Genomic DNA, 14,939 nt, shown 5'->3' on the forward strand with positions numbered 1-14,939 from the left:
ACGTGGATTTTACTTTTTGGCTAATTAATGGTCCCTCATGGCATACTTAAACATTAATTTAGGGATTCAACAGAAATACAATTTTAAGGATGATTATAATTGTTTTGGTCATTGCTTTATTTTATGGAGCCCCCAATGTATTAAAGTGCAGCATACTCGGAGTATAGAAATGGCAGTCTGGAGCAGGAAAGAACTGCTGAATTTGGAGAAAAAAAAAAAAAACCCTGATGATTGGAAACTGAATAAACTATTGTATATTTCTTTGACATGCTGTTATTTTTTGTAGGACTGGATGAAAGGTCTGCAGGCATTTTGCAATTTACGGAAAAGTAGCCCAGGGACATCTAATAAACGCCTGCGTCAGGTGAAATTTAATTTCCTATGATGTTGTCACGTTTTGCTTTATTATGTTGCTCTTTATTTCCATCAGAACTGTTTTGGGCTACATTTCAAACACTTCTGAGTTTTTTTTTTTAATTAATTATATTATGTTCATTTAGCCAACATATAGTACATCATTAGTTTTTGTACATATATACAATGGAATATTACTCAGCCATCAGAAGGAGTGAATACCCACCATTTGCATCGACATGGATGGAACTGGAGGGGATTATGCTAAGTGAAATAAGTCAAGCAGAGAAAGACAGTTATCATATGGTTTCACTCATATGTGGAACATAAGGAATAGCACTTCTGAGTTCTTAAGTTTATCTTTTCAGGCATTTTAAAGCCATGCTTCCACTTGGTTCAATAGCAGGAGAAATACTTATGAAAAAGAATGTTCTTTATATACCTGTTGGGTATTTAGTCCATAATGCCATCTTTTGAAAATATACCAAGGATTTTTTTTCTTCTACTTAAAATAACAGTACCAAACCATCAACAACAGAAACCATTCTGTTAGGCGCTTTCATTTGTTTTTTTCTTGAAAGAATTATTTTGGCCTATTTCAAAAAAGCACAACTAAAGGTAATTATTGAAAAGATCATCTGACTTTAAGTATTAATCCAAATAAACTTTTCAGTTTTTCACTTTCTAGTAATTGCTTTGAAGTCTATTATGTAACTGTTACGTAGGTTCTTATTTGAACCTTAACATGTCATACATGTTCATTTTATAGAGTTAAGCTGGGCTTTCTCTTTCTTTCTAGGTATGTAAAGTCAATATACCCTCCATATCTTTGCTTTTTTTTTAATCTGTATTGTTATCCCTAGATAGTTGGAAAAAGTTAAGTAATTTTAATATTCTTGGAGTTTTGAGGAACATTTAGTACAGTATTTATTGACCAAAGTGATTCTTATTTTATTCATGGAAATTTCCAATAAGCTTTGTGAATTTAATATATTGTTCTATTTTAAGTCGATAAATGGTTAATATTTAGATGACTGTAAGTTATATTTCCTATAACCAAAAGTCTAACCCTTTCCTCAGGGACATTTAATTATATACATAATTGTGTTCTCAGATCATATTTTAACATTTGTAAGCTATAAAAAATCAGACTGAGTTTTTGCAGATTGTCTTGTGTGAAACTTTAGCTATGAAGTTATCATTTTTAGCTGTAATACAACAGAATAAAAAAATGATTTAATAAAATCATAGCTAACATCTCTTGAGCCCTTTTGCAGGTACTCTCCTGTGTGCTTTTACATGTATTATTTCGAATCTTTACAACAACTTGCAGTGTAGACTTTATCCTAATTTTATATCTGAGGAGGTGAGGGTCAGAGAGGCTTACTTGTCCTACGCCACACAAGTAGTATGTGGCAAGAGGGAAAGAGAACCTGATACTAGAAAGTGAATGATCTAAGTTTTGGCATCAAAACGGACAAATAACCTAGCTTCTTTGGATTTGTATCTTTTTCTGTAAAATGAGAAGGCAGAATCAGTGTTGTAAAAATATTTTCTAGCTGTGGACGTTTATAGATAAAGCTTCCAGATGAGCTTTATATAACCTACAGGATTTTGATTTGGGTGGGGACAGTTTTTTACTTACGTTAAAATAAAAAATCCTCTTCTCTATTTCCATTTTCTCTGAACTCTTTTTTAGTAAAAATGGTGCATTTCATTAAATTGCTACAAGAATGTAATTGGAGGAACAACTGCATTTTTTTTAAAAGAATTATTTTAAATGATTGAATGTTGTATTTTATATGTCACATAAAAAGGAAAATATAATTACAGGTCATAATGTCTTAAGAAAGGGGAAAAATAAGTCAGTTTTGGGTTTTTTATTTCTTAAATAGTAATTGCTTTTGAAACCTAATGCATAATTCTTGAAATCTGAGGAAACAATTTTTGTGTTTTCTTTAGGTCAGCAGTCTTGTTTTACACATTGAAGAAGCCCATAAACTCCCTGTAAAACATTTTACGAATCCATATTGTAACATCTACCTGAATAGCGTCCAGGTAGCAAAAACTCATGCAAGGGAAGGGCAAAACCCTGTATGGTCAGAAGAGTTTGTCTTCGAGTAAGTCTTATTTTATCATTACATTAAATCTTTTTCTTTTACCCTACTGCATGTTTCTCTCTCTCTCTTTGTCTCTGTCTCTGAACTACCAGAGCAAGGTGCCGAGTCCAGGCATTTTAGAAGTACTTACATTTTTTCCCCCTGCTTTTATTAGTGAAGTGCTATGTCCTTGGTTTTTCATCTAGTTATTAATAGGAGTTAGTGTTACTGACAGGTTCAAAAACATTTACTAAGACACACATACAAAATGTTTACAACGGTTTCCAGGATTTACTTGAGGAGGTTGAAGATAGTAGGAAAAGTATGATTTGCTCGTCTGCATTCCTGTATTCCAACTAACAACACGTTTTGAGTCCAGCATGCATCTTGAGATTGTTTAGTGGCAGAAATAAGGGACTTATTTGATCCTAGAAATAAAAGAATTAGAATTTGATGCCAGGATATTTTGTTAATTCTTTTTCTTTTTGCTCCTCTAGTGATCTTCCTCCTGACATCAACAGATTTGAGATAACTCTTAGTAATAAAACAAAGAAAAGCAAAGATCCTGATATCTGTAAGTTGATACAGAAATTTCTTTGTGAAGTAAAACATGTTTTGTATATTTTTTTAAATTCATAATGAAATGTCTAAAAAAAGTTCAAATAGTATAATTTGACATAGTTTTTTTGTACTTCTAAAAGTTTTGATTGTTGAGGAAGAGTTTCTTTAATAAGAAAAAAGACCAAAATGGCAAAATTGTACATACTGTAAACTTAAGCCCTTGATATTAAAGTATCTTTCATCTCCCCTTCCCTCCCCAGTGGACAGGAACAAGAGAACAGTAAAAGTGGCCATCTTTCTGTGGTGCTTCCACTATCCCTTCTTTGTACTTTTTAGGTTTTTCCTGTTTTTGTATAGTTTTATATACGTGGATAAAAGCACTCTATTAAAACTTTTTCTTTAAATTAGTCCACTGTTTATTCATTTCTGGTGAACCTTTTCCGTTCTTGTTCTCAGTAGCACACCTTCTCCCAGCCTGTTGCTGAAAAAGGTGGCAGTGGGATTTAGCAGTTCACATCAGAGTGAATTAGGTTAATACCTTCTTAAAAGGCTTAGGGAAAGAAGTGATATGCATTAAGATAGATCAAAGCCTGAATTTTCCTTACAAAATATTCTGTCATTTCTGTACTATTTAAATGTTTAACATTTTTTTAGTGGTTCCCCATTACTTTTAAGATAAAATCCAAACCCATCGTAAATACAGAAGAAAGGCCCTTTCCTGATCCACTCCTCCACCCTGTTGCTTTCATAGCGCATCTTTGGTGTATCCTCTCTCTAGATATACCAGCCTTCTTAGAGCTCTTAAGCAATCCGTGGATTTTAAAAGTGCCCGCCATACCTTCTTTGGACTGTGCTCTTTCTTTTTCTCTGCCTTTCTACTTAGGTACACCTCCACATCCTGTTAAATGTCAGCTTAAGGATTACCTGTTTGGAATGGATTTTTCCACAGGCTGAATTACATATTATTTCTCTGTACTTCGGTAGCATTAACCACTGTTAACAGCACTTACCACACTGTACCATGATTGATTTCTTGCCTTACTGTGACCTCCATGCAAGTCAGAGACCATGTCTTAATCACGTCTGTATCCCATGTCCCTGCCTACCATACTCTGGCACAAAATAGGCATTGAGTAAATGAATGAAGTATCAAGTGTATCAAGTATTGAATTTGTGTTACTACTGAAAACTCCTTTAAAGCATTTAACACTATAGAGAAGACAAAATGTCAGGAAAATTTACTGGTATGACGAATTATAGTGTATTCTTTTTAGACAGTAATCATTTGATGTTTTTCTATCAAAGTATTTATGCGCTGCCAGTTGAGCCGGTTACAGAAAGGGCATGCCACAGATGAATGGTTTTTGCTCAGCTCCCATATACCATTAAAAGGTATTGAACCAGGATCTCTGCGTGTCCGAGCACGATATTCTATGGAAAAAATCATGCCAGAAGAAGAGTACAGTGAATTTAAAGAGGTATTAAGTTATTTACCAGTCTATTTTTGATGGAATTAACATTAAAGAAAAGATCTATTAAGTTAAACATAGTAATGTCATAGCTTAATGCACCAGTGGTGGGCGTAGAAGGTTGAAAAGCCTTGCAGTAGTATGATGTTGGTCTTAAGAGAGTATAAATATGTAGGCTATAAACTCATTCTATTTTTAATAAATGTATTCAATAGAACATATTCCTAAATAGAAGAACGTAAGAGAATTCCTGTTCATCTCATTGAGAATGATTAATGCTGTGTACTTTCAGTAATCTTTCTTGATGTCATTTTTAGCTTATACTGCAAAAGGAGCTTCATGTAGTCTATGCTTTATCACATGTATGTGGACAGGACCGAACACTACTGGCTAGCATCCTACTAAAGATTTTTCTTCATGAAAAGCTTGAATCGTTGTTGTTATGTACACTAAATGACAGAGAAATAAGCATGGAAGGTAAAGTATCAATGTCTTGGTGTGATACTTTAAAAAAAAAAATCTTGCAAATTAAGTTACTCTGTTTTTCCTTCATTAAAAATTAAAGTTGGGATGTCAGTTCTGATCCTTGTGCTGACTAACATTTGGCAGTTTCTGTCATGGTAAATTACTCCATTAGAAGCCATAAGAAACTGACTTCTTTATCCCTATCAATGGCTCGTAGTGCTTGATTATTAAGAATAGTTTGGTGTACCTACCATATTCTATTTTACTAATTCATTGCACAACAGTTAGATGACAGCTACCTTTTATTTCTAGCTTTTATAGATAGGTAGTTCCCAGGCAATTGAGCTGGACACACAGTGTTTTGTAACAGCTTACAAATTTGTCACAGTTAACCCCTTTCCAGCTAACACTTTGGCTTAGTAACAGTGCTTGCTTCTAGGTTCCCCAATAAACTATAAAAGCTAAAACTATTTCCTCCTAATCATAGAAAATGTAAAAGACATAGATTTGTCAGGAAAGGTAAAGTGATGGTCCAGATACTATACTGAGATTGTCTTTTTTTGGCAATATTTGTGTTTTTTAGGTCATTAATAGCCATTTTTTAAGGTTAATAATTTATACTGGGATTTTGTGGTGGTGGTGGTTTTTATTTTTTTTTTCATTTTCTGCATTTAAAAAAATTGGACGTATAATTGATATACAATATGCTATTAGTTTCAAGTATGTATCACAGTGATTTGGTATTTTTATACATTACAGAATGATCCCCATGATTTATACCACTACATTATATTCTTATTTGGAAATTAACTCAGAATTTCCAAAGTGTGGGCTCAGTGGATAGCAAAGCTGAATTCTGATCTTATTTTTGGCACTCACTGGCTCTTTGGTCTTAACAAGTCATATAACCATTCTAAGCCTTTGTTTTTTCTTATGAATATGCCAGTGTCAGCACCTCCTGTTGATCTAATGAATAAAGATCTTTGAAGAGATAAGTTTATAGAAATATAGGATGTCATTTATAATCAATACTTCAGTGCTGCAGACAGATAAGCATACTTAAATGGCTGTAATGGTTGAGGGGAAAAATGAATTCATTTAATTTCTAATCTGGTTTCACATTAGTACAATCCTTTATATAAATAATCTTTTAATATAAATATTTATGTAGATGAAGCCACTACTCTATTTCGAGCTACAACACTTGCAAGCACCTTGATGGAGCAGTATATGAAAGCCACTGCTACACAATTTGTTCATCATGCTTTGAAAGACTCTATTTTAAAGATAATGGAAAGCAAGCAGTCTTGCGAGGTACGATTTTCATGTTTTAAGTATTTCAGCAAGGAACATATTTTAATAGGTGATGCTTTATAGCTAATTACATTATAAGGAAAGTATATTAGTTTTCTAAAATTATTCATCAGGGCATTTACACGTTTTGTAATACATTTAGAAAAATGTTAGACAAAATAGACTTTTTTAAAAAAGATGTACTTTGAGATTAAAAACCTCAAATTGCACTAGAAATTAATGAAAGTACTTTCTCATTTATCCTACTGTACTAATGATATGATAATGATACGGTATGCTGCTTTCAGAAAGTGTACATAACATAAATTGAAGTTTTTGTTAGAGACTTTGGTTGTATAACCAAGTTACGGTCTATGAAGCACTTCCTGATAATAGCCAGGGGTATCTTGAAGGTTTTGGGGGTAAAAAAGTACAACATAATCCATTCAAAAGCAAATAAAAACATCCTTTTAGGATTATTAAGGTTTCAGTGTAAATTCATAATAAACCATTAAGAGAAAGAGTGGAATCTCACATGGCTCTTCTCTCATTTTATTTTGAAGGTAGAGCAACTACAGAAGGAAGATATGAAATACATTTTTTAGATCTGATACAAAATTAATAAAACAAGGAATTGCTTTTGATATGTACACTGGGAGCTGTCAAATGTTAGTTTTGCATTACAGTTGTCAGTTTTTACTAATTAACCTAAAGGGAAGAAATTGAGGATTTAGTGTTGAAAACCTGGGGTAATGCCATAGTTGGCCTAACTGAAAAGAATACAGAAACCAATCAAGTCTGCAGAGAGTCTGTGGGTACTAGATCAGGCTAGGGAATTCAGACTTACACAGATGAATCTACTCCACTGATTCTAGATCAGAATTCTTAGATTTCGAGATTCAGTGAACCTTGAGAAAGGTTCATTATTCTGTCTATAGCATTTAGAAAAGCCTTTCTATTTTAATCAGTGTTTTTTTTTTCCAGATAAATATAATTAAAGATAGATTTTATAATACATGGTGACCATTATTCTCATTTAAATACTCCTAGTATATTTGTTATATTTGTGTATATGTGATCATTAAAGCTGGATTTTTGTCTTCTATTTTAAAAACAAAGTCTAATCCATTTTCTGTGGCTGTAAAAATCTATGGTAAAGCATGGTAAATGAATAAAAGAGAGCTTAAATTAACACTGGTATTAATCCCAGAGCAAATGAAATGTGCTGAATAATCACTGCTTATTGTACAGTTGAGTAATTGGAAATTAATGGTAAATGAGTTCCATAGAGCAAACTACTTAAAAATTCCCATTTATATCTACCCCCAAGACTAAAACAGATTGAAAAATGGAAAAAGAGAACCTTGAAAACAACTGTTTGATAACCTTGATTAATTTGCATTTATCATTGCCAAGATGCATTTATGTTAATTTATTCCTTCTCTTAGTTAAGTCCATCAAAGTTAGAAAAAAATGAAGATGTGAACACTAATTTAGCACACCTATTGAACATACTTTCAGAGCTTGTGGAGAAAATATTCATGGCTTCAGAAATACTTCCACCGTAAGTGGTGAAATTTTAATGTGACAAGAAATTGTGTATCTGCATTTTGAAAAATTTGTATTTCTAAAATATGTAAGCTTTTCCACTGTCCTAATTAATGTTTTTTACTCTGCAAAAGGGTTTTTCAATCTTCCAAAGTGAATTTTATTTAAGGCAAAAGAGTGACTTGAAGAAACCACAGTGGTATAATATTTACATTAAAATAAATACTAAATTATGTTTTTACACAGGCTAACATGTCTGGTTTATACAGTAACTTGGGTAATGAATAGAGACTTATAATCTCAGATTTGAGGAGATCATAAATATCTTGGTTAAATGTATACCAGACAGTTAGTACCTGCTTAACAGCTTTTAGTTTAAGTGAACTCACTAATTCGGGTAGAAGTTATCATAAGTCAAAATCCATCTCCCTGGAATCTGAGCTTAATATTTCCTTTGTATCCTCATTCCAGTACTTTTTCTTCTTATTTTTCATTAATACAGAAGCATTGTAAAAATGGTAAGATTTCTACCAAAGTAAATGTAAAGAACTGACTAAATGAATTGATGATGAAAACTATTTGTTTTTCTTATCTCTTGCCAAATGTGTCCTTCACTACTTGTAGCAGAGTACTTTTTTGGTGGTCAGAGCCAGTTGCATTAAAATGTATATTTGGCAAATTAAGCTTTTGGCTGCAACGAGATCAGCATTTTCCCTTGCTTTATGTATTGAGATGATTGTGTTGTTTTGGCAGGACACTGAGATATATTTATGGGTGTTTACAGAAATCTGTCCAGCACAAGTGGCCCACAAATACCACCATGAGAACAAGAGTTGTTAGGTAAGGCTCATCAGTCCACTTGTTAAATCACTGTGGATAGCGTGCACTGATAGTCAAGTGGGTAACTGTGAAAATGTGAAGAGTAACAGTATATAATTCAAGACTTTTATGTCAGAACCCTGTTGAGTATTTTCTACTCAGATGGCTACTAAATGTTAACTTTACCGTATTTTTTTTGGAAGTTTACTAAGAGATATTTATCTACCTTGTGTGTTTCCTAAAAACTGGAGCACTCATGTATAATCGGTTAACTATTGGGAATTTTTATCTTATAGAAAGAATGAGGTTAAAAGTTACATAACCAGCAAAATCGGTAGCTAACTTTATATAGTACTCTTCATATACACAATACATTACCTACGTGCATATATGCATATACATCCATACAGAGAGAGAAAGAAGAGCGAAGGGGGGGGAGAGTGGGAGGAGTGAAAGTGGGATTGATGTGCTGCTAAGAAGGAAGAGCAATAATTGACTGAGTGATGGGTTTGTAGCAGTCTGGGACTCTGGGCTAATCTCCAGTCAGAGCCTCTAGTTCTGAAGCTGGGTTTCAGTGTGCTCGCTGTGCAGTAATTAGGAGGAATTGCTTTGGCAAGTCACAGAATGTTGTACCTTGTATACAGGTACCTTCATTATCACTGTTGTAACTTACTTTTCCAATGAGGAAGCAGATCTGTAGAGGTTAAAATTGTTTGCTTAAGGTTATATAGAAAGGTTGTGCTAAGGCAGAACTAAAGGCTAACCTTCTAAGATCCAGTCAGATCTCTAACACTTTTGTAGGCTTTTGTTAAAATACACCCCAACGTGCTGAAGACAACTGGAAATTCAGTGCAAAAGCATCAGAGAATATAGCGGTCTACTAATAATGTTTTATGTAGAATACATACTGCCAGTCATGTTATATATCCCATTAAAAAAAGTTAGACAACCACTAAAGACACTAATACCATACAATTAGTTGTGAAAAATGTGTGTCAATCCTGCCTGCAACCTAAGTTTTGGAAAGAGGCTTCTACTCTTTTTGTAGATAAAATTTCTCTTGGTTAGTAATGATAGAACATAAGTATTAAAGAACTGTAGATTCTATATTTCTTTGCTTTAGTAGTGACTGAGAGGAATTAGAATTAGCAGCCTAAGTTTCAGAAAGCACAGTTTTGTGTGTGATGTAAATTAAAGCCTCTGTAAACTGTTTCCAGTGAGTATAACTGTTAATCAAACACAGCAGGAATTTCTGCTGTGTGAATTGTCTGACACTACAGGCTTTTTAAGGGGCATTTATGCCCAAGGTGATGATTTCTTTCCCTACTAGTAAGCTTTTAAATATATGTGTAGGTACCTACTGTGCCTTTTAAATTTAAAATCACTTCCAAAAAGTCACAGAAAGTAGATTTGCATACTGAAATTCTTTCATGATTAAGTGTTGGTAGGTTATATTTCAGATTCAAACATGTATCAAGATGTTTTCAAGCAAAATTTATGCAAGATTCTTCACAGATTAGTTTAAAAGAGATATTTAAAGAGCTGATAATTGTGTATTATGATTGCAATAAATGCTATATGAGAAGTAACAATCATTTTCTGAGAGTCCAAAAAGTAGTAAACCATCATTAGGTTGGAAAGTAAATGATAAAAGTTGGTTTATCATCTCTGTAATGGAGGAGGTGAAAGGTGAGGTCTTTTCTTTTTTGCCATAAAATCTTTATAGCATTCAATTGTATACATTTTCATTTATCAAGAAGTCACTTTTCTCTAGTAGAATGGATTCTTATTTTTAGGATTCATCAGCAAAATCAGTATAATCAACTTGATTTATAACAGACTTTATTGGGCTATTCTATTTAAGGAATGAGAGAATGTGAGTTTTAGGACCATACAGGCCTGTGTCTCTATAAAAAGGTTTTTTTATACTCCTATAGTATTTCAGAAATTCTTAGTGTTCCTAAGGCTACTGCGTCCTTGAAGTGAGTATATTAGAATAAAGAGTTGCCAAGACCGTAAATGTTACAGATATAATTTAAATTTTCCCAAAATAAACTGAAAATTCCAAATTTGGGAAAAGCAAGTAGCGTACGAAGGAGATACATGTTCTTAAAGTAAGATACTTTAGCTTACTATTTTCTTGAAGCTGTGTTTGGGCTTCTTTACATCAGTTCAAAGTTCATGGTTCTACAAGTAGTAAAATTTTTGTTTATTATTTTTATGTAACATATATAGTAGTTTTCTAAAAAAAAAATTTCCCTCCTATTCAGTGGTTTTGTTTTTCTTCGACTTATCTGTCCTGCCATCCTGAATCCACGGATGTTTAATATCATCTCAGGTAATCAGCTTTCGATAAAATTTTGGAATTAAAAAAATTAGAATAAAATTTGGTATTATTTGGTAAGGTTATTTTTTTCTTTTACATCTGATTTTTTATTATCCAGTTCTAAGACTTGATATAAAACATTCCAAAGCACCTTTTTCTTCTTCCTTCCTTTTGCTACTTTACCTTCTCTTTCTGTTTTGCTGCTTTTCTTTCCATCTCGTATCTGAAGCCTGAGGTGGCATGATTAGACACATACCACTTTTCCCCCATCCCTACCTGTGTCTCAGAGTCTCATTATGATGACTTTTTTCAGTCTACAACCTGGCTTTTTCAGTTCGGTAGAGGTTTCTGTGTGCTTTTAGCCCAGGCTAGACCCTGTCACTACCACTGCAAGTTGTATTTTAAGATCAAATTAAAATGATAACTACAGTTGGCAGTAGGTGCTCTGTGAAACTGTGGGCCATTAGAGATGGAGAGGTTTGTCACCAGTTAGATAATGTTAATTGGCCAGTTTAAACTCCAACAAACCAGATTTGGTTTTACTTATTGCCCATATGTCCATAAATTATGCAAGGACTTTCAGATGTCATAGGCATCTTTTAAAGAAAGAATAGTGATATTTGTGACTACAAATGTAATAATGAGCCATTAACAGAAGGAACCTGAACCATTTTTTCTTTTAATAATTAGAAGGTCAAAGTTGTATTTAAAAATACTTTAGACTAAATCTTTTTACCTTATTATATATAGTCATCACATCTCTGTCATTATCTTCTATTGGTACCAAAATGGTTAAATCTATGGTTCTATTAAGAATTAAGGGTTTAGAATTCTGCAGAGATTTGTTTATCTGAATGTTGGCCTCCGAACCACTAGGCAGTACTCATTTACAGTTCAGCAGCTTAAGATACACAGAGTACTGTCTAAAATTAGGCAGTCAGATAGACTTATCTATACATTTTTACTGTTAAATATGTAATAGCTGCATATGATTTTCATTTACACCCTACTATGCATATTCTATAGGGAACTGTTTCCTGACCAATCTTTATTCTATAATATTCTATTAAATTGTTTTTTTTTCCCCTCAATATAAAGCATAAGCCCCAGACTTAATCACTTTAAAGTGATTTTTTTGTAGTCATTGGAGGTTGGGAGTAGGGAATTGCTCAGATTGCAAACTACTAACCTGAGGGGGTTGAAATTAGCTTTGTGAACTGTCATGAAGCAGGTGTGTGGATTGACAGTCTTTTTAGCAATAAAGATAAAGCTTTAAGGTTTTGTGAAATATCAACCAGTTGAGAATTGCTGAGTCTTGCAGCAGCACCCTTTTCACAAACTAGAAGTATTGATAAGTGTATTTAACTTTCCCCCTTTAACTCAAGTTTTCTTGAATTATACAGGTCATATCATTTCTAAGAATGTCAGTAGTTTTAGCAGTAAAGTGCTAACTTTATACTGCTTTACCTGAGCCCAGTTCTCTCTTACAGATTCCCCATCTCCTATTGCTGCAAGAACACTGATATTAGTGGCTAAATCTGTGCAGAACTTAGCAAATCTTGTGGAATTTGGAGCTAAGGTAAAAACATTTTGATACTTTAAATGTCGCTTATGAACGAAACCTTGAGATGATAAAACCATAGGATATTATAAAGTTTTCGGTAGTGTCTATTTCATAGTTATATTTTTTGTTGGTATGTGTGTCTTTTAAAAATATTTTTAAATTTTAATGAAATTTTTAAAACCAGTGTTTTAGCGAGTATAGAAAACTGTATTTTCTATTTCCAATATACTCAAATTGTACTTTTCTTTTTAAAGATTTTATTTGAGAGAGAGAGCATGAGAGGGGGGAGGGGTCAGAGAGAGCAGCAGACTCTCCGCTGACAGGGAGACTGATCCGGGACTTGATCCAGGGACTCCAGGATCATGACCTGAGCCGAAGGCAGTCGCTTAACCAACTGAGCCACCCAGGCACCCCATCAAATTCTCCTACTCTTAAATATAAAAATTAGCAAGAATATTTTTAAATGTACTCGAGTCTGTTTTATTACTTATTTCACCATAAACATTTGCTGTAAATAACTTGGACAAGTTCTTAAAATACCCATATGTGATCCCACTGCCTAACGATAAGGATTGTTAATATTCTGGTAGTGATCGTACCGTGTTGCCTGATTTTGTCAATATTGAACAAACTTCTTGCCTGGAAACGTAACTATTTTATTATTCTTAACAATTATTATGTCATCATGTAGCTGTTAAGTACTCTTCTACTCAACATTTAGATGGCTGCCAACTTATCACTGTTAATAAATACTGCTATAACAAGTATCTATATATATTTCCTTTCAAAATTGCCCAGTTATAAATTCCTAAATAAGACTTTTTGCTTCCCAGAGCCTTGCCAAAACTCAGTGAGTATTATTTTGTTTAATTTTTGCCAGCCTGCTAGGCATAATGTTTCTTTGATTTTTTGTGTCTGTTTCTTTGGAATTGATTGATGAGGTCTTTGTCATCTTTTATTTATTGACTTTAAAAGAGCTTGTGTTAATACTAAACATTTTCTGTTTTACAACATAGCACATTTTTAAATAGGCTTAATATTTTAGTATGAAGAGCAGTTTATAAGTATAGTATGGCTTAGCTTTTGAATTATCTGAATAGTGAGGCAGGTTGTGAGAAATACGTATTCCTGTTGCAGTCTTTAGCATACCGTATTTTAATTATATTTTCTGCTAGATTCTAACCTCTGGGTTGGGCCCATGTTTATTTTTGAATGAATTACAGCTGACCCTTGACACACAGGTTCAAACTGCACGGGTTCACTTACTCATGGTTTTTACACTGTTGTAAATGTATTTTCTCCTATGATTTTAATAATTTTCTTTTCTCTAGTGTACTCTAATAATACAGAATAGAATACATGTAACATACAAAATATGTGTCAATCAACTGTTTATGTTATCAGTAAGGCTTCTGGTCAACAGTAGGTTATCAATAATGTTTTTGGGGAGTCAAGTTATTTATGGATTTTCAACCACTCATGGTTGGTGCTCTGGGTTTTCTTTTCATCCAGAATTTCTTACTCTTTCATGAAAATATTCCAGTTCTTCGGTATAGCTGTCTGCTTTTATTAGAAGGAAAATTTATATGATTAAATTAATTCTTGTGAACATGCATTACTACTGATGGACATAATTAGATTTATAAGAATCCTTGCTACATATGTGGTGGTTATTGGTGTTTGTTTTTGATGCATATGGTAAATGTTTTGTTTTTATACTTTTAGGAGCCGTATATGGAAGGTGTCAATCCATTTATCAAAAGTAACAAACACCGTATGATCATGTTTTTAGATGAACTTGGGGTATGTATATAATTTTTCAAGTACTTTGAGACCTAAATTTAATATAGCTGAGAGTTAGCTCATTTAAGCAACAACTTAGATTTTTATCCAGAACTTTAAAACAAAACAAAAAAAAACGGGCATCTGGGTGGCTCAGTTGGTTAAGCCTCCTTGACTCTTGATCTCAGGCTCGTGAATTCAGGCCCCGCACTGGGCTCAACTTAAGAAAAAAAAAAATGCCTATTTTTGTCTACCTTCGTAAACAAATTGATTATAAACATTTATTCTTACGCTAAATGGTTTATACCAAGTACTCACTATTGTGGCTTTTGTACTTCTTGTGTTATTTTTTAGTTTCTGTCTTGTTTTTCATTATCCTTTCAGCTGTTGCTGCTTTTACTTAGCTGCTAGTGTATGGGACTTGAAACAAGGTAGATGACCCAGATCTGACCAGGTTAAATAAGTAAATGGACTAGAGAGTGTTCTTGGGGCTTTACTAGGAATAAAATACACGGATTTAGTAGTATACTTCATTCAGTGGGACTACCGAGGTCTTATTTGGGCCTTTACAAATAAATTGTGATTATAAAATTAATAGAAATTGTATATATAAATAAAAAAAATTCCCTAAGATCCTGTATTTCTTAGTAAAGTTGAAT

The 14,939-nt window shown here is 33.1% G+C and overlaps 1 protein-coding gene across 1 annotated transcript in view; it reads left to right on the forward strand.

The window, feature by feature from the left end:
- Positions 1 to 14,939, forward strand: part of RASA1 (RAS p21 protein activator 1) — a 107,456-nt gene that overhangs the window by 88,534 nt on the left and 3,983 nt on the right. Inside the window, 11 exon segments of the mRNA XM_021701843.2 lie at positions 287 to 364; positions 2,317 to 2,474; positions 2,951 to 3,027; positions 4,320 to 4,492; positions 4,801 to 4,960; positions 6,120 to 6,262; positions 7,690 to 7,805; positions 8,543 to 8,629; positions 10,879 to 10,946; positions 12,425 to 12,513; positions 14,224 to 14,301. Coding sequence (XP_021557518.1) covers positions 287 to 364; positions 2,317 to 2,474; positions 2,951 to 3,027; positions 4,320 to 4,492; positions 4,801 to 4,960; positions 6,120 to 6,262; positions 7,690 to 7,805; positions 8,543 to 8,629; positions 10,879 to 10,946; positions 12,425 to 12,513; positions 14,224 to 14,301 — 1,227 coding nt within the window.

This window comes from Neomonachus schauinslandi, chromosome 7, assembly GCF_002201575.2.
Source record: "Neomonachus schauinslandi chromosome 7, ASM220157v2, whole genome shotgun sequence".
Classification (NCBI taxonomy): Eukaryota; Metazoa; Chordata; class Mammalia; order Carnivora; family Phocidae; genus Neomonachus; species Neomonachus schauinslandi.